The sequence below is a fragment of the Pezoporus flaviventris genome, unplaced genomic scaffold (assembly GCF_033815535.1).
Source record: "Pezoporus flaviventris isolate CSIRO_AGI_PZ_B2104156 unplaced genomic scaffold, CSIRO_AGI_Pfla_v1 ptg000001l, whole genome shotgun sequence".
NCBI classification, from domain to species: domain Eukaryota; kingdom Metazoa; phylum Chordata; class Aves; order Psittaciformes; family Psittacidae; genus Pezoporus; species Pezoporus flaviventris.
The window spans coordinates 36,087,232-36,106,810 of NW_026892549.1; the positions used below are offsets into that span (position 1 = coordinate 36,087,232).

Here is a 19,579-nt window from a genome sequence, read left to right on the forward strand (position 1 = left end):
TTCTCTTGTGTTAGTGTAATAATTTTTTTTCTGCTCTTGGATCCATCTACTGAGATTCATGGTGCATTTTTGTCATTTCTATCTATAATGCAAGCGTCTACTAATGCTGCTGCTGAAAACATAAGAGCACAGTTTCTGTTCCTCTCAACATTGACTTCTGTTTGTACCTTCAGTCACTTCTGAGAGCCTTCTTTTGCCTTTTTATTACTTTTTAGTTACTGCTTCTTTTCCACATGGTCTGATCCCTATGTTCTCTTTCTTCCTGCTCTTAATTGTATTTTTCACATCTGTTCAAAGTAATGGGTTCCCAGTCATTGATTGACATAGGCTAAACAAACTTCTATGGGTATTTATCAAACTTGGCTTTTCAGATTTTTTTTTCTCTGAAATGACCAGAATTACCATCTCCATATACCAACCTTCCCTAGGCAGACAACTGTGTAACTTGTAAGAGATGGTGCCAAAGGAGGCAAAGTAAGCCTGGAAACAACCTTATACCCCAAATCTGCTTATTTTCATGAGATGCCAATTTCACTGAGATACTTTGCAGTTTTTTGCCTCAGAATTACTTTTTAATCTACTTTCTATTTAAATTTTATGAGCGATATATAAGGGATGCAAAATCACGGCTTAAATGTAAGCGCAGCACCAACTATTTGAAGGCACTGTCTCCGTGAAGTTGGTGAGCTTTGCGGCTCTGCGGGAGAAGGCAGGCTGCCCAGCCCTGCAGTACCCCGACGGGACAGCAGATGGTGATCAAAGGGCCGTGTAGACTTTGTTTTAGACCAGGATGACTCACAGACACTTGTTGAAATGGATTGCTACAATCATCTCTCTGCTTGTTGAGTTAAAGATACGTGGCTTTGAAACAGGCAACATGGGCTGTAAGACAGTATCATCCCCTCCAGGAAAAGGCACTTCTTTTTGTTTAGCTCTGTTTTATCTTCTTGATTTCAGAAAAAAGTATATGAGACATAGCAGCTTAGTGCACCTGTCAAACAGGCTGTATCATCTAGCAGGTCATCTAGAATCTAGGAGACTGATTACTTGTTTTGCAAGTGATACATGGACAATAAAAAGTACATGAAAAAACTGAACTGCCATCAAGAACAATGCAACCTTCAGTTGCCATAACCGAATATATAGCAGTACATTCCAGAGCACAGCAAGCAAAAGCTACCAAACAGAAGTAGCAAATAGTAACTAGTGTATGAAATATGAATACGTACTATTTTTTTCTCAGATTGTAAAATAAAATAGGTAGATGGCACCTTTTGACAAAATTTAAAGGCAACCTCACTCTCCTCTGTATTATAATTCACATATGAGACAGTACTTAAACTGAGTCAGATTAGAGACACAACCTGAAAGTTGACCTGCCTTCAGGAAAGTATCATCGTAATGTTTTTCATGATTCACTTGGAGTCATTAAAAGATCTTTATTTTGAGTTCACTGTATTTGGAGTTGATCAAAGTTTCCTGCACCATGGTCTCAGTACCAGGTAAAGGCTGCTATTAAGGAAAGTGTACTGCACTCACTGGACAAAAGATCTGTGGGAAAAGTTACAGAAGAGGTACAACGAGGGGCAGAATTCTTACCAGTTGCACACTGAACCTGATGCTTTAGCAGTAACAGTTCTGGCATGGCCTTTCAGAAAAATAAGACCAATGTGTTAGCAATAACTGGCTAGCTGCTCCGAATATCATAATTTTCTGGGAAGTTTCTCTCAACTCTTTTACTATTGGTACAAGAAAAAAATAATTTTAAAAGTTTAAATTGTCAAGATTTGAACAGTTTAATGAATTAGGAAGTTGCTGACTTTTGAAAGTAAAAAAGTAAAAAAAAATCCCAGCATATGCTTTCAAAAAAGTAACCCTCCACATTTTTCTGTGTATTTCTTCATTTCATATTTGTTATTATTATATTATTATGCTATTATAAATTGCATATCTAAAGAACATGTGAAGGAGAAGGATGTAAATTGGGGTATGACTACAGGCCCACACCCTTTTCTTTATTACACTGCACAGCAAGCATTCTCTCCCTTACCTTGTCAACCATTAAGTTCAGGGGCTGTGCAGCCCGTTTTATTTTCCTATCCTTGTTACATGATAATCAAGAGAGTCCTGCATTCTCCTTCTGAGAACATATATAAGAAGACAATATGTGCAAGCACATACATATATAAAACACGCATCATGTTAGATACATACATGTGTGAGTATACATTACACACACAAATGTGTGCATATTTATGTATACAACTCCATGGATACACTTTGGAGAGCAAGAATGGCTTTCTGAAATGGAGGGTTAGGTCCGGTCTCTAAGCCTTACAACAGCATGCAGCTCCATGCTTACTGCCGTGGATTCAGATGGGTTTGTACCTCAGGAAAGACAGCTATTGTAACTATGCTGTAGCCCACGCTGTCTCCTCACTAAATTGGAATTGCTCCATTTGAAGTCAATGGAGCTGCATCAATTTGCGCAAGCAGAAGAGCTGGCCAAGTCTGTACTAGTTACTTACATTCTGAGAAGACAATGTTCATAATTGAAAGTAATACCAAATGCTCTAGCAAATAGTATGAATTATTCAGATTAAATATAGAGCCTTCAAATGACTCTATAAAATGCTCTAAACAGCTGTGCCTTGTAATTGGAACTGACTGGCAAACTGCAAAGTATTGAATGTAGTCTGAATTTGACTTGATATCTGAGTAAAATAAGTATAACACTAAACATATTCTTGGGCCTGGCTGTGCTTATACTTGGTTTTCTACTAATGTTGTTTTCAGGCCTTTTTTTCTTTGCAGCTGTAGTAATCCTGAGTGAAGCAAAACATGTAGCTCCATGTTTGAGGTATGAGGATTGCATGTTCACTGATACGCACAACTTGCACAGCATGACTGAGGTAGATGATGAAAATAGGTGTTTGGGAATGAATGGTTTGGAGTTGAACCACTGGTTTTCTACTATTTATGTACACTTCGGTTCCTGGAATAAAGCAGTTTTTGCCTTGCAGCTCTAGCTTTATTTTATAAAAGCTAAATAGGATTCATAGTGGAAAGAAATTTGTAAAGAACTCGATCTGTAGCTATTTATCTAGGGCCTGTCTACTAAATTCAGAACAACAACGTCCTGTTTTAAGAACTTTGTATACCTTATTTATGCGGCAGATATTTGAAGACTTAAGTTTCATTGTCTTTGGGGTACCTGAAGTGTGAGAGTCTCATTTGAAAGAGAAAACAGGAGCAGAAAGTGCTCAGCATTTTCTGAAAACCAGATCCTCTAAAATATTTGACAGTAGGAAGCAAAATTTGAGGATATTCATTCATCAGCTTAGAAAATCTTGTCATGAAGGCTATAATTTCTTAGTTTCATAATAAGTTGTGTCCCACTGTTGACTCTTACATGCCATATTCTATGTCTGCAGTATAGATATATATACATTTTATTCATCTGTAAGGCTAAACCTTAAACATATTTTTGTCAGCTTCAACTTGTTTTCTTAAGACAAGCCCTTTCACCTTGAACTGTGTTTAAGCTCTGTTACAGAAGAGCCCATATAGTAGGCTAGGTTAAAAAGGAATGGGGCAAATAACTGTTCAGTGAAAGTTGATGGTGATGCTTATAACATGGGTGGTGATTGTAGACAGCAGTGCAGAACAGAAAGTTTTCTTTCTAGATAAGAAAAGGCTCGAGAGGATCTTATCACTGAATGTAAATATCTGAAGGGACAGTGTAAAGAAGATGGAGCCAGACTCTTTTCAGTGGTGCCAGAGACAGAACAAGAGGCAACAGGCACAAACTGAAACACAGAAGGTTCTGTCCTAACATGAGGAAGCACTTTTTTACTATGAGGGTGACCAAGCACTGGCAGAGGTGGCCCAGAGAGGTTGTGGAGTCTCCAACCTTTTAGATATCCAAAAACCATCTGGACATAGTCCCAGGCTACTGGCTGTAGGTGGCCCTGCTTGAGCAGGGAGATGGAATGACCTCCAAAGTTCCCTTCCAGCCCTAACCATTCTGTGATTCTACAATACTGCAGTGGTATGTTTGAAGTGCTCTGCACCATTTCTAATGAATGACTGCAACATTACCTGTTACAGGGTTGTTTTTTTTTGACACTCACTGTATCTTAGGACATTTTCCTGCAGGTCATCAAAATACATGATTGCTCAATCATAAAGCTTTCAGGTTAGACACTGCTCCAGCAAGTCAGTGTAAATGTCACACTCTGCTGAAGAAGTATTCCCATTCTTTGGCAAGAGCACCGTGTAAGGCAAATAAATTAAAAACATTAAAAAAATGAAGCAAAACTGACAGCAGCATGATGTACTTATTTTTTTCATGCTTTATCCCCACAACTGCTTCCTCAAAGCCAAGGTAAATGCTGCACAGTTTGGAAGATGTGTACTCTGATTTGCTTAGGAAGCAAACAGACATAAGGGCAGATTAATAATGAAACAGCTAATGCATCCCTTGGGAAAGAGGTACCTTCTGTTATTTTATTTGACACATTTTCCTGAAATGTGCCTCATTCCAAATACTTCCAGAAGCTTCTGACTACAGACCTGTGGGCATGGTGTGAAAAAAACATTGCATAATTTTATTAGTTATAGTATCCACAAAGGGCCAATTTATCTAGCCAAATTTCCAGAATTTGTAGGATTTTCAAAAGTATAAATAGAAATGAAGCTGCAGAAATTTAAAGAGAAATTAATATATTGAAATTTTTGGGAGGCTGATATCATATGTTTTTGAAAATTGCTCGAGACTCCAATTTTAGACATATTCAGGTATCTAAACTTAGGCATTTGTGATAAGAGCTTGACTTTTCTCTCTTTTATTGCATTTTTGCAATGGTTTTGTGGTATTTTAAGAAATAGAGAGTTAAATCTCAGTAATTTTAACTGTCAAATAACCACATTACTGAGACTACTGTTGTGTGCAGCAAATGCATGTAGGACCATATAATCAACATCTAATTAGCCCCACTTCATGTTATATTTGCTTAATGTTAAGTTTGTTAGAGCTATATTTTTCCTTTAACCGTTATAGCAGTTGAATTTTAATTACATTACCAACAAAAAACTCATTAACATCACGTAATTGGCAGCATTTCCAAAAAAAACTGAACTAATTGAGTATTTTCTGAAGACTTCCCATCAAAGTATAATTTAACCATTACAAACAGCTTGGCAACTACATTTACATAAAGATGTGTCTGAGGAATGTTCTCATGTGTGGAAAATTAGATTTGATATTGCCATTAACAAAATGAAGGAAGCTGTTACATAGCAAATCACTTCCACATTTTAATGATTTTGGCTAAACCCCATGTTTTTGTCAAGAGGGTCAAATGAAACCCCTTGCTTTTCCACAAAGCAGCAGCACCCAGTCTCTGGCTGACAGTTAGGAAGCAGCTTGCTTTGTGAGAAGGCTGCTCCACAATCTTTTTCAGGTTATTCTGTACTCTCACCAGCTAATAGCAGAGATCAGTTACTGTCTTAAACAGACCACGGTTCTTATGCAGCAGGTTAACGCAGAATTTTTTAAACATGTGACCAGGGAATAATTTCATTTACAATGGATCTGTTGCTAATTATTTTGTTCATATTTGTATATTGTGACATGACTGAGTTGATTACTAATCCAAAGAATACAAGTATTCCAATCACTATTAGCCTCTAGCATTTTTAAAAGACTCCTTAAAATAGTTTCACTGGAAAACAAAGCAAAGAAAGCCTGTGTAATCCTTTGATCCTTCCCCTCCAGTTGGGATGAATGACACTGAGATTAATTTGAATGCCAAGGTGATGATTAAAAACAGGCTAATATGGTTCACATATTCTGAATACAGGGAGAAAAATACTGAGATGAAATAGCTATCATGAATGTCCTCCTTTCATGTTTAAATCTGAACACTTGAGTTTTGCAGAAGCACGATTTCAAATAAGAGTTGGATAAAATTTGAACACAGCATTCAATAATCTCAATAATTATCCAAACTTTATCTTTAAATATTGTGTGTTCCTATCCCTGCTTGGATTCTTTCCAAGAAATTGGAAATAAACTCTGTGAAACCAGTTGTTAGGATGCTAATTAGGTACTTGCACTGATTTCTTTGCCCTTTCCCATTTTACAGTTGTAGTTAACAAATGCAAGCATATTCATCTGGCAGTGTGCCTTTGCGATAGACCACCTATCTTTGGATTACAGACCGTAAGTTTAAGCAAGATGGCAAGAAATGCACATGGCGTTTTACATTCTGATTTTATTTTTTCTATCAAGCAGGTGTTAAATGTACCAAAACATGTATTAGCATAATATGTGCTAATATACAATATCAAAAGTAGACGTAAACATCAATTTAAAGCTTCAAAGTTCCTGTCATCAATTCACCTGAAAACTATATAACCTGGGCAGTTATCATTGCATACTCCCAGAGATGTGTTAGATACCTTGGCATGTTCTGAATAATCTACTCATTCTGACAAAGAAAAACATCGTTTGAGGAAGTGGGTCATATGTGTGTAGAGATGTTTGCTGGAAAGGCCTGGAATTCCATGGTTCTGGTCAGTATACCACTGGAAAAAAAAAAGAAAAGCCATAAACCGCTGTTATGTTTTCAATTCTGGAATAGTTAATCAATACAAGAACTTTATTACCATATAGAAGTGGATGCCTCAAGAAAACTGAGGGACTTGCTACTCTTCTTTCTTTTCAGCACTTTCCAGTATGTTCATATTGCTGAAAAAAAGTTTCTAAACCTTCTGTAATGTAGGAGTAATCATTACTGCCTCAGTACTGACAAGTCAGTTGTATCAAGTCAGCCAAAAAAGCTTTGAGATTCCCTTAGGGATGAAATGGCCTTGACCTGCTGCATGGCCTTGGCAGTTAGGGTCACAGTCTTGCTTTGGAATACTGGGCTCTAAGCAACAAGCTTTCAGCTAGATGTTGTGGGATTCTGTTTGAAACACCCTGCATTACATCAGGGCCATGAACATTATGAATCGTGTACTGCAAATAAAATACATATGAATTTTGCTGACTCTTAGAAATAACTGCCATTCCTCTATAGCTTAACTGGAATGACTATAACTCTATACAGTATTCCAGATACTTGAGAAATAACAATGGTTTGCTAAGTATCAGTGAAGGAGGCAGAGAATGTGGAATACACAAAACGGCCTACAAACCCCAAGTACAGAGGGATCCCTGTGTGATCCCTTTTTGGGAGGTTCATGGTCCTGGGAAAGTAGACTCAGGCAGAAGGCCAGTACATTTGACAGCAGGCAAACACTTTGGTCATTAGCTATGAGAAAAAAGGTGCAGAAGCAGAGCTTCACGTGAAATTCATCATTTATATCCTCTAACCTCTTGCTTATGTGTTTGCCTGCACTGCAAGCAAGTTTTGTGGACAACTGGTGTATTTTCTGGTGCTGGATATACTACTTGGATACCTTCTACCCTTTTTGTGCGTTTCGCCTTGTGCCTGTGGTAGGTATGTCCAGTAAAAGATAGAATCCATCAGAGCAGTTATGATTTTGCCCCCAGAAGCCAGCTCCTTCATCTTTCTTTTACTAGCTATCACAGCTTTCATAAGGAGGCTGGATTATCATTCTTCTCCCTGGCTCATTTTAAAAGCCTCAACATTATTCTTGACAACAGAGAAATCCTGCTAGCATCCAAATGGCAAGAAGAAAAGCATGGGGGTGCAGTGGGGTGAGGTGGTGGGAGGTGGGGGTGGGAGAAAGCAGGCAAATCCTTAGAGCAAGAAATTGTTTATGAAGAGTAACAGAAGCACTAGCAATTGACAGGTTTTGGTGCATGTTCAGTAGAACTGGGTTCTTAAGAACATTGCCAAATATCAGATAAGTTTATTGATAAAGCTATAAAACACTGTTCAAAATGAAAAAGTCTGTTATTTACCATTGCCTGGAAATCCACCTGTGCATTAACCAGAGCTTTTGCAATTTGTGCTGAGTTCTGAAAATGTACGTTATCTGAAAAAGGAAAAGGAATTGGCTGTTGAAATGTGTAAATACTGCAAAGCATAAAGTTATAGTGCATTAAGTTGTGTCCACTAATTATCAAGTGATACAGTTGACATTACTAAGAATGAGTAAGCATCTTATATCATATGGAAATCTACCAAAGATCTAAGTACTGACCCTAATCAAAGGCATAGAAAGATGCTTCATGTTTTTCAAACAAAGTGATTCTGGCTCTGTATTTGTACTGCATTTGCAAACCTCACCATCTGCTGTTCCATGGATGAGAAGATACTCTACATTTTGGAAATTCTTTGCTCTTGCCATCACAGTTGAATTCTGTTGAGAGGAAAAACGAACAGTTCAGCAGCTTCAATTTAAACCACTCAACCACAGAGCTGAAAGGCTTTCGTTACCTAGTAGAACAACAATCAAACAGTTGAACTGGCATAATAATGACAGCAGTGACTTCATATCAACCTGAGATTATAATAGAAACCATATGTATTTAGTGCCTTTTCTAAGAGCCAGTTCATGAAAAGCACAGCATTAGCCATTGTGTCATTCCCTGAATGTTATAATTCCTAGGCAGATCTACCAGATCTACCAGGCAGTTTGAGCATTTCTGTTGTTGGGATGAAGAATAGGAACTGAGAACAGGATCCAAAATTTTTAATAGGTGTCTGTCCCTTAACTTCTTTGGGCATTAATTCAGTCCTCTCTGTATGCAGAGCTGGTATGTGCACTGCTGGAGGAAGCTATAGACTGTCTATCAATGTGAAAAAAAGAAGAAAGGCAACCTGTGCCACATAGGGGAAGCTGTTCTGACCATTTAGTATGCTTATTATTGTCAGAGAGTTACATTTACATGAAGCAGTTTGCATACCACAGCTAACAGTACCAACCAAAGCCTTATCAACATTTTAACCTCTCTCACAAATTCTTCTCTAGTCTAATGGTTTGCATTGGCAGAACTGCCTGACTTGTCCAAGTGCAAAAATAAGGATCCTTCAATTTAGCATATTTAGGATTTATAAATACAAAACTGCAAGTAACTATGGAGATACGAATTTCCTGTAGCTTAGCTGCTACAGGACTGCCACCATGAGACCTGGCAGGTCATTTTCTTTCTTCACAGTTCTACTTGTCCATGGAAGTGTGATTTAAGTTTAAGGCAGATCAACACAGAGAGAAAATTCTCACCTTGTAGTGCTCAAGATTATCGGACTCTACAGGCAGACCCATAAATCGTTCTGTGTAGATAGATGCTGTGATAGTAAAGGAGAAAAAAGCTATAGGCAGAGAATGTACAGATATTTTTGTGCCTTCAGTGACATGTAGCAAATGAAATATTGTTTATTTTAACTCTATCTGTTCTGCTTGGTTTCCCCATAATACACCAAATGTAAACACATTTTAAAAAATAAACTATGAAGGTTAATAAATAAATATCCTCCAAAATGTCCTTGCAGAAATACTGGTTTGATACTCATCTGTGGAACCAACACAATGTTTTGTGGATAAAGGTAATTATCCGATATTGCTTTATGCTATTGGGTTGAACTCCAGGTCAGTCGAATGATCCAAGAAGCCAATAAAGGAGCATGATGAAAAGATGATACAGCCTATTTTTTGCCACCTTGAAAAGAATTTAGCAGAGCAGAATTCCAGCCTTGGATGTGTATGTGTAACTACAGTAAACATGGATATATATGTTGTCCATTTCCTACTGAATGAATATACGCAGGAATTAGGAGGAGCAGGAAATGATACAGGCTTGCACTAAAAAAGTGGTGCAATTGCTGTTCAGGTCTCTGTTCAGTTCTTTTTTTAACTATGACAAAGACTGTTAACAGATTTGACAAAACAAATGTGAATAACTGAGCAGTATCACCAAGAAATCAGTAGGAACAGCTATCTATGAGCTGTCTGGGTATTTGTAATTTATCTAAGAGCCATTATGAAAATTTGTGGAAAAACTGATGCAGCAGCTGTCACTACCAGAACATTAGTTTCCTTATGACCTTGCCTTGAAAGAGCAACTGACACATATTGAGCAGTCAAGCTACAGTATAGCAAGAATTTTATTTATTTAACAGAGTCAGGATTTCTGACAAGAGCTGGAATATTTTCCTCCCATAAGAGAAGTGATGGCCATTGAAATCCATAAGGAATGTAATTGTCTACCTTATTGTCCAGTTTGGTACACTGCATTAGAATCATTTTATTAAAAAGTAGAAATGAGAATCCTCCCAGAAATGGAAAATGACTCAATATACTCATGCTCCCATGGTTTATTATGTATCCTTTACATATGTTACTACTGAGTGCTAACAATGTGTACTGTGTCTCCCAGATTAGTGAACTAAGGCTCCTGAAGATAATTTGTAATAAACTAAGTACCAAAAAAAAATCCAAGTAGCCTATATTTTATGAAAATCCTTTATCATTCAATGAAAACAGAAAATGTGCAATATCTGTTGTCAACACAGTGTCAAACAACCATATTGGGCTTAAGTCTTCAATAAAAAGACTCTTTTTGAATGGCTGGCATTTCAACAGTATTCTGAGCCAAATTCTCCACTCTTCTACCAGTATAGCTACAACAAGTCCACAGAGGTCAGCAGAATTGCATTATAATGACTGAGTGGAAGATTTGGCTTGTCAATTACTGAGGAAGAAAAAGGAGATAAATTGCAAATTTTAATAAAACAGTCACAGATCTAATGCTTTTAACTATACATTGTCCCCCGGCACAATTTCCCTTGCCATCTTGTAACTGTTCAGCTGTTATTAACTCTGACACAAAATGGAGGTGAGTGGGAGGGTTTCAGAGAAAAGATTATGGCCCAGACTCCGATCTGTGCATCTAAAAGAGGGTGGGAGAGAATTTAGAAGCTCTAGGGGCCAGTACATCCTCTGACTACTTAGAGACTCAAATATGTAGCATCCTGTGGTTTTGCCCCTAACGCCGTTCACCCTAATGTTAACATGATTTGTTTGCCAAAACTTATGACTCACAACTTCCTTCTGTTTCCTTCCTTCCTTAGTGGAGGTACATTTGCCTGTTTGATTTGACAATGTGTTTTTAGCAAGATTCTTTAACTCCTTCATGAAAATTCATCTAAAGCAAGGATTGCAATGGTGTACAATTAAGTCTTACCTTAACTAAAAACTTAATTCAATTTTTAATGCTTGGACAAATGTGGAGGCAGTGTTCTCACAGGAGAATGGATAATTGGTACATAAACTCTGAAAATCCTGAAAGATACAGCAAGGCCATGAGAGGCCCGAGGAAGCCTAAACAAGCAAGACAAGAAGAAGCTGGATTTCACCGAGTTAATGAGAACTGTAGACTGTTGACAAGCTTTCGAGGTCAAGTTCCCACACCTGTGCTTAACCTATTATATGTTAGTTGCAAAGGGTCTTCAAGACATGTATCCAATCATAATATGCCAAATCACTGTAACTGCATGTAAGAAACAGTATTTAAGGGGTTAAGGCTTTGTAATAAACGGTTTTTATCTGATCATATTGATCTCTGATTGAGTCCATATATTTTCTGCAGCAGACAAATGTTTACAAATCTTTTATTGAAGGACTTCTGCAAAAATAGTGCTTTATGCCTGCATTCTGGAAATAATTTTGTGATCATGAGCAAAAATGTCTTAAAAAAATCTTGATGCCAGTGAAAACACGAAGACTATGCTTCCTGTGTCATACAAATGTTTTCCCCTTTGTTTGCAAAACACCATAAATACAAGGAATGTCTGTGCTAGCAGTCAGGGAAGGAATCTTTCCCATTTAACCAAATTTTTTTCTCATAACCAAGACTTCTTAGCAAACGACCATATGCTAAGTAAATGTGTTCAAAGTGCTACATTTTGCTCACTGAAAACATGCATGCCATGATTCTTTTTTACACTAAGGTTCCTTTACACCATGCCAAAAGCTTAACAGGTCTGTAAGTAAGCATGAGTGTGTGCCTTCTTTATTCACACAGTAAGGCCCTGGGAGTATACTCCCAGAGTTGTTTCCTCTGAACAGTTTGGAGCCTAAGTCAATAAACATAAATAAAAATATGTTTCATAACACAGCAACACTGGAAGTGTGGCTGAGAAACATCTAAGGGGAAAATATTGAATTAAAAAAAAATTACATCAGATACAACTGAGTCCCTTTCTTTTCCACTGCTTTTGGGAAATAACTTTTCAATCATCAGAGATACTCATTCCTGACAGAGATAATTTGCAGTATATGAAGCTGAAGTGCACTGTGATTCCATTACTGGCAGAAAAATCATTTCAGCTGTTTCTGAATTCAGTACTACTGTTTTAACAGGATTTTTAGGGAGAGCACTCCTGAGTATAGCAGTTTATCAAGAGGGCTTTACACACTTTGGGTTTCAGATGTGCATATGGAATTATCTGGGCATACCTTCTATGTGACAAAGTCTGTTCCAAACTGCCAGTTGCAGTCAGTTATTTTCAGCAAGGAAAACATTAAACTTAAGGTCCTAAGAGTTTTATGTCTAGGTAATTGCAATGTGCTTTAAGTTTCATATTGCCAGTCTCCTGCAATGATTTAATTTAGAAAGTCATTAAATGCTACATCTTGCTTTCCAAGTCAGTATTTATGACAAGTTTCCCTACCGTAATATTCCCAGCTGGAAACAGGAGCCACAGCCATTCCGCATTTAAATACTCCACTGCCAGATCCAAGTGCCAAAGAAGTCACGTACCCACCATAGGACTAGGGAGAAATCACAGTTTAAAAGAGTTGGTAAAGATTTGGGCTTTTTTTTTCTGAATTGAACTTACACAAATCAATTCCAAAGTAAATATTTTGCTTTGAACTCATGGAAGACAAAGCAACAAAAGCTTTTTATTTCTTTCATTTATTTACTTCAAATGGATCTGATATTATTTCCTGTGAGACAGATTAGACAATTTCGTTGAATCCCTTCTCTTTTATTACTTCTTCAATGCTTAACGCAGGATACTCCTCACATTACTGCTTAGAATCATAGAAAAATTTAAGTTGGTAGGGTCCTTTGAGGTAATCACTGCAACCTCTATCTCAAAACAGGGCTAACCAGATTTAAATGAGGTTCATCAGAGTCACATCCACATTACACAGTCTTTCTACCAGATGTTTCAACACTGATCACTCTCATATTAATTTTTTTTTCCTAAAACTGAAAGAAAACTTGCCTTGTGGCAACTTGTTTTCATTGTCTTCCATCCTTTCATGCCTAAGAAGATTTACAAGTTCTTTCCTCCCTTAACAAACTCCCTAGCTTTTGCTAATCACTGGCATATTGAACCAACCCCATCATCAGTACTAATAGGCTCAGCTAGCTACTTGGGAACTTGATATTGAAGCAATTCCTGCCTACTGTCTGCCACTGATCCTGTTATTTTCTGCCCTGATTCCTCAAACTGGGACCCAGCAAGGAAGAGTAAGTTCATAGCTGGAAGTCAGGGAAAGTAGTAAGTACACCTGGACATGAGAAGAGATTTGTGCAACTGTGTGGGGCTAGTTGCTGAGACAGGGAAATTCTGTAAATAAAAATCATTTTGTTTGGCTGACTATAGGATGTGGAACTGGGGTTGGAAAATACTTGTATAAGGTCTTTGAAAAATAATGGGTTACTGTTTACTTTGGAATGGATGGAAGGATAAAAATATGGGGTGTTTCATGAAGAAGTCTGCAGATTATCAACATCTTCAGTAGCACATGAAAGACTATTAAGCATTTTTTTGTAGAAAAATAAGTTAGTCCCTCCTTCCTCTTGACATTCCAGCTTGAAATGACAGTGAGAAATATGCTAATAGAAGCAATAATATTTTCCAGTTCATTTGATTGCTTATTTGATATTTTAAAAATCAGTCCACAAGGCTAAACAGTAGAGGATTAGGATCAGGCAGATAAATCTATGCACTATAACAGAGAGTTCAAAACCTGAACTGATCTAGACATTAAGTTATTTTGACTTCAGCTTTCCCATAACACCACTAGTATGTCTGCATCCCATTTCTATGAATAGTCCTACCTTGAAGTCGATAACACAGGAAAAAAAACCCCAACTATTCCAAAATTTTATTTTTCTCCATTAGAATGCAGTGCTATACTAAAATATGTAGTTGAGCTATGCTACTCTATTTCTCAGTGCCTTAGGGTACATGAATGTGGTCATTTAATAAGAAAGACTTGCAGTGCATCTGGCTATACAAGGTTCTGGGTGTTTTACAAAGAAAAGTGTGTGAAAAAATCAGTGATGATAAATAGATTGGCTGATTATTTTGAATGACTCCTATACAGACTCATTTTTTCTACTTCTTGGTGAAGCTGTCAACGTTGTACACCCCTAAGACCCACATTCATCCATACTGACTATTTCAAAGCCAGCCAAGTATACAGTGATTCAGACAAATGCAAGCGCTCATTTTCTGAATAGTTTAATCTCAGATCAGAAAGAGCATACTTGAACTTTGACACCATGCTAGCAAGTCCCCAAGTTAAAAGTAAAGGTAATTAAACCATCTCAATTTTCCTTAAGTCCAAACAATGTATTAGACTTCTCAGTATGCCCTCTTGAGCTGTCAAAGATCCCTTTTTGGAAGCTTGCACGGTTTCAATTGCATGATATAGTCACCAACAGGAATTATCCCCTTTGGCAATATCATCAGACACTGGCAGAAGAAACTTTATGTGGATCTAGGGCAGAATAAGGAATAATAAAAAAAAATATTGCAGAATTATTTAAAGATAGAAAAAACCCAACCACTTACCCAGCCCCATATTGCTATTCGTTTCTCATCAATAAAACCCATTTCTATAAATTTCCTGTGAAAAAGAAAATCACAGAAACAAATGCATTATTACAAAGGATAATGCTATTACAAAATAGTAAAAAATAATTCTCTTTCACTTTTTTCCAAACATTAGACTAAGTTAAGCAAATTGACAATTAGCATAGCATGTCTGATTTCTACAAAGCATGAGTTATTCTATTAATTGATATTTCAGAGACAAAGGAAGAATATTTCTTGAAAGAATAAAAATGCTGAAATTAATACTTTCTTCATAATAATTTTTGTTCCAGTGGATAAGGACTCTGACCAACTGGCTTTTTGGCAAAAAAGTTCTATTTTTTTATCCTTAGAAGCCATCTGGATATTTAGTCCAGGCTAGATTAAACACCATACATGATACTCATGTTAAACATCACACATTCTACTCACGTTGTACGTGTGCATATGTATGTGTATATGCACATGTACGGGCATACACTCACAAACGTGCAGAAAAAAAAAGTTCAAACTGTGTATTTCTACTAATAACCACATTTCATTTCCTGTAGCTCTACATTCTCTCAGGCTATTATCATTTTCATTGTTTTAATGCCAAAGGTGCTGATTGCCATTAATATTCAGACTTTATCCTGCAAGATGCTCAACATAGTCACTTTATAGGTTGATACTCTGATCCCTCAAGAGGCACAATATCAACCTCTGAGATTAGGGATTCCCTGGAGCAATGAATAAGCTTTCTTTTCATGTGCCTGAAAAGTGAAGAGCACATACTGCTATTATAATATAAAATAATAATGAGTAAGGCATCTTCTAATAATCCAAGTAGGTAATAAGCTTTAAACAGATGAAAGATGCACCTTATCCAGTCAGTAGTCAAACTGTGCAAAGAGAATCATAAATATTAGGTGTCCTACAAAAATCCCACATCAGAGTCTGAAGACTATTTCCAGAGCTGTATTAGCAACAGCAAAGAAAAGAGGATAAGGCAAAACACAAAGGTTTGAGAGTGACAGATAAACAAAATAGGTTTGGGTACATGTTAGTCTTATTTTACTATAACAAGCATGAACAACTGACAACACCCAAAATATGGGATACTATCTGGGTGGGACAAAGTTCAAACAGCCAAAAAATGATTCAGGTTTGTTATATTGCTGTCTTAATCCCTGGGGTTCCTCCTACAGCAAAAGTCCCTCCAAGAACTTACTATAGTATGCTCTCTAAAAATCATACATCTTAAACCATGAATTACATCAGGAAGATGGAATGCAGTACATTTAACGGAATAAAAACTTAGTCTAGGTGCTGACAGAAAACTGGGAAGTGTGAACTCTGAGGTAATTTTTTCACAGCCTGTCTCAGCAGATTTTACAAATGCAGAATCAGCTTAGGTTCCCTGTCTCTGACATTTTATGTCTGAGTGACAATTCAGAGTAATAAAAAAAATTATCTCTCTGGTGATATTTTAAAATATGCCATTTCTGCTAAAAGTTTTAAAAAAGAAAATCAAATAATAGATGAATAGAAAAACCTGACATGACAGCAATTCCGTTTCATTTATCACAGAAAAGGAAAATGGTGTGTTCATATAACTGAGGAGGAAATTAATTATCACAAAGCAGAAAAAGGAAGGAATAGACACCTTTCTCACACACACTTGTAAATACAGGCTGTGTTCTCAAACAAGTAGAGAAAACTGATGGAACCTCTGCTGTTAGATCCCAATTCTAGCTAAGCTACTCAGAGTCAGGTCTAATATTGAAGGAAAGAGTGTATTTACTCTTGCACCTGGAAATCTAACCATGCTCTGATTGGCCAAATTCCAGACCATAGGCTAGACTAAATTTCTTATTCCTGCTTTGCGTTCATCTCTGGAGTTCAAACTTCTTTAAATGCTCACTTCAGCAGTGTTACTGCGTCTGTAAGCTTCTCAGGCAGCCTTTCTTTACAAAATCTCAGCTTTCACTGCCTCCCAAAACCTCTGCTTAGGGAATTATTTTTTCTTGGAAAACTTTAAGCACTTTTATGAAAAGGAGCACTGTTGGGGAACAACTATCAGAGGACCTCAGACACTTTCTGTTGTTCATAACTATCCTAAAATAGCATGGAAGGCAAGTTTGTATGGCCAAACAACATTCAGGAAGCTTGATTCAGGATTCAGTTTTTTTTTTCTCCAAAGTTCACATTTGACCTTTAGCTAATCACTGTGGTACATCACTACGATCTTTGGCTAATAAGTGTTGTCACTGAGGTAGGTTTCTTCTACAGGGAAAACTTAAGAATAATGGACAATATGTAGGCTTACCTCTCACCACTGACACTTTTATTTCTGTAGGCTTAGGACTGAAGCCTCTGATGAAGCTCTTATAAAATGGAAGTGGTGAGGTCTAAATGTGGACTTAGTAGTATATGACTTTAATATACCACACAAAATCTCACTGACATCAAGCACCTCAATGATATTTTATTTCTACAAGTTTTCTTGTCTTATTTCCTGGAGACCTCAGCTCTCCAGAAGAAAGGCTGAGTAGCATATTCAGTTGTTTTTTTTTTCACATTACTCCTTGTAGGTATGCAAATGTAACAGTTATACAGGGAGATATTCTACTTACTTCACTGCTGAGATTTGGTCCTCAACTTCATAGACTCCAAGTCTTCGATATACTGCATGCAAAATCTTGTCACCTTGATAAGCTGTCCCTCTGCCATCCACTAGAATAACAATAATTCCCTCTTTGCTTGCAAGATACGTTATCCAGCTAATGCTAAATGTTTCCTTTACATTCTGACTGCAGGGTCCTCCATACCTGAGGATGAAAATTCACATGTTTTCAACTCATATTATTAAATTTATATATGATTACTGGATACTGGACTATAACTATAGGTACTTCTTACATTTTCTCCACAAGTATTTTGTTACATGGCTGTGGCTCAGAGAGCTCAGTAGACAAGCAGTTCAACTACCATTTTCATATATTTATGAGATTTTGCCATCTAAAATCTATTAAAATCCTTTAGGTCTTATGCCTAAGACAAATTGTTAGTTTTAGCTCAGACCAAGGGGTGCAGCATCAGGTGCTTGTCACAAGGGTAATCCTGGGAATAGTCATGCCTTTTTCTTCTCTTCAAATTCCTTAGGTGTAACACCAGTTTTCACTGCTTTTCTCTATTTGACCCCCACATGCACTCAGCAATGCCAGAGGAAAGAGGAGAATAAAGTACAGCTCCTTACACTTTCTGGACATCCCCACCTTTGTTTCAATAGAGTGTATCATGTGCTGTTGGAGCTGCAGTTGAACACACCCCACATAGCTGAGCAATGGAGAGACATTCCTCATGAGAATGGCCTAATGCAAATTATATGTTTGAGACACAACTGACTTAATTGTCTATTCTAAACTTAAGTCAAAAATACTTGGCATTCTTGGACTTTTGGATCATCACTGATTAGTAAAAAATGATGTCCACTCAGCTCTCAATTTTTAGCACCACTGCAATTTTTGTTGCCTTTCCTGCCTGCAATAAATTAAATCTGTGTCAAATGTTCTTTAGAAAGAACATCTGGTCAAAGAAGCCAGTCCGCACTGTTTAGGGGGTGTTTGATATTTTTTTTCTTCTTAATAAATGAAGCAGGCTTTTGCATTTTCCGCATTAGCAAAGCTGAAATCAATAATGTCAGCCTGCTTCATGGTAAACAGAAACAGCAAGAGAACCAAGCACTCCAAGCAATACCCTGCATGTTTTTATCCTTTTCCTGACTCTGAGGAACTAATCCTTGCTCTGCTAAGATTAACATTAAAAATGTTATTGATTTCCATTAATTGAATTACTGTTCCAGAAATATATTAAAAAATCCATCACAATAAACAAAACAGAACTTAGTGTTTTTTTCTTTTGTTCTGTTAAATATGGCAAAAGTCTTAGGTTTCGTTAAATTATAAGAAGTATGTTTTCTAACAAAACAGCAATGATCAAAGGAAATGGTACATACACCTGAATAAGCAGAGGGTACTTCTTGGATCTATCAAACTGGGGGGGTAGAAGCATTTTGTACCACAAAGCTAGAAAAGACATATTAAAATTATATTGTTAATGGTTAAAATGATTCATCCAAGCATAATCCAGAGTTTGGTGTAATAGTATATGAAAATGAATCAGCACTAACTACAAAACATGTGAACTGTGAATCACAGAACTGATGCAAATAACTGTATTGAGTTGTTGAAGAACAATTTTGAAGAAATAAAATGCCAACTTTTATTTTAATTTAGCTATGCATAAAATTATTATTTCACATAACTCTAGGTTCACAGTTTTCCAGGTGCCTAGAAAAACACAACTAGGAATGTAACTGTTATGAAGATTATCAGAAATGAGTTTTGGAAACTTTATACTGACTCATTACCATGGAATATTGTTTATAAAGTCACTATGGAAACAACAGTGTATGCAAGTCAATATAATGTATAACACATGACAGCAGTTTACATTTCACATTTTATTATCACCATCCTATAATGATTTTACACAATATTTACAATAGTATTAAAGATATCTTTTTTTTTTAAGAAAAGCATTGTGAAGCAGAGATGTATTTTAACTACTGTTTTACTGAGAGATGCCCTGAGACACAGACAAATTGGGTGTTGTCAAACAGGACAGAACCAGCCCTCCTCTTCCCAGTCTGACAGGCTAACAAGAATGTTCTACAGAAAAATGATACTATAACAAAATGAAGGCAAAATATTAAAATGGTATGA

The 19,579-nt window shown here is 36.8% G+C and overlaps 1 protein-coding gene across 6 annotated transcripts in view; it reads right to left on the reverse strand.

Annotated features, from left to right (window-relative positions):
• Nucleotides 1–6,260: 6,260 nt before the first annotated feature.
• The window catches only part of LOC133268590 (prolyl endopeptidase FAP-like), a 38,160-nt gene continuing 24,841 nt past the window's right edge, over nt 6,261–19,579 (reverse strand). For 3 of the 6 annotated variants that reach the window (XM_061451942.1, XM_061451933.1, XM_061451960.1), the window contains 8 exons: nt 18,811–18,880; nt 17,429–17,623; nt 14,793–14,847; nt 12,651–12,750; nt 9,202–9,266; nt 8,265–8,337; nt 7,937–8,010; nt 6,261–6,591 (listed from right to left, as the gene is read on the reverse strand). In XM_061451942.1, the coding sequence (XP_061307926.1) occupies nt 6,490–6,591; nt 7,937–8,010; nt 8,265–8,337; nt 9,202–9,266; nt 12,651–12,750; nt 14,793–14,847; nt 17,429–17,623; nt 18,811–18,880 (734 nt within the window). In that variant the 3' untranslated portion in view covers nt 6,261–6,489. Of the gene's footprint in view, nt 6,592–7,364; nt 7,635–7,936; nt 8,011–8,264; nt 8,338–9,201; nt 9,267–12,650; nt 12,751–14,792; nt 14,848–17,428; nt 17,624–18,810; nt 18,881–19,579 lie in introns of those variants that run through there. The other 3 variants (XM_061451952.1, XR_009743114.1, XR_009743113.1) reach the window with 3 other exon arrangements.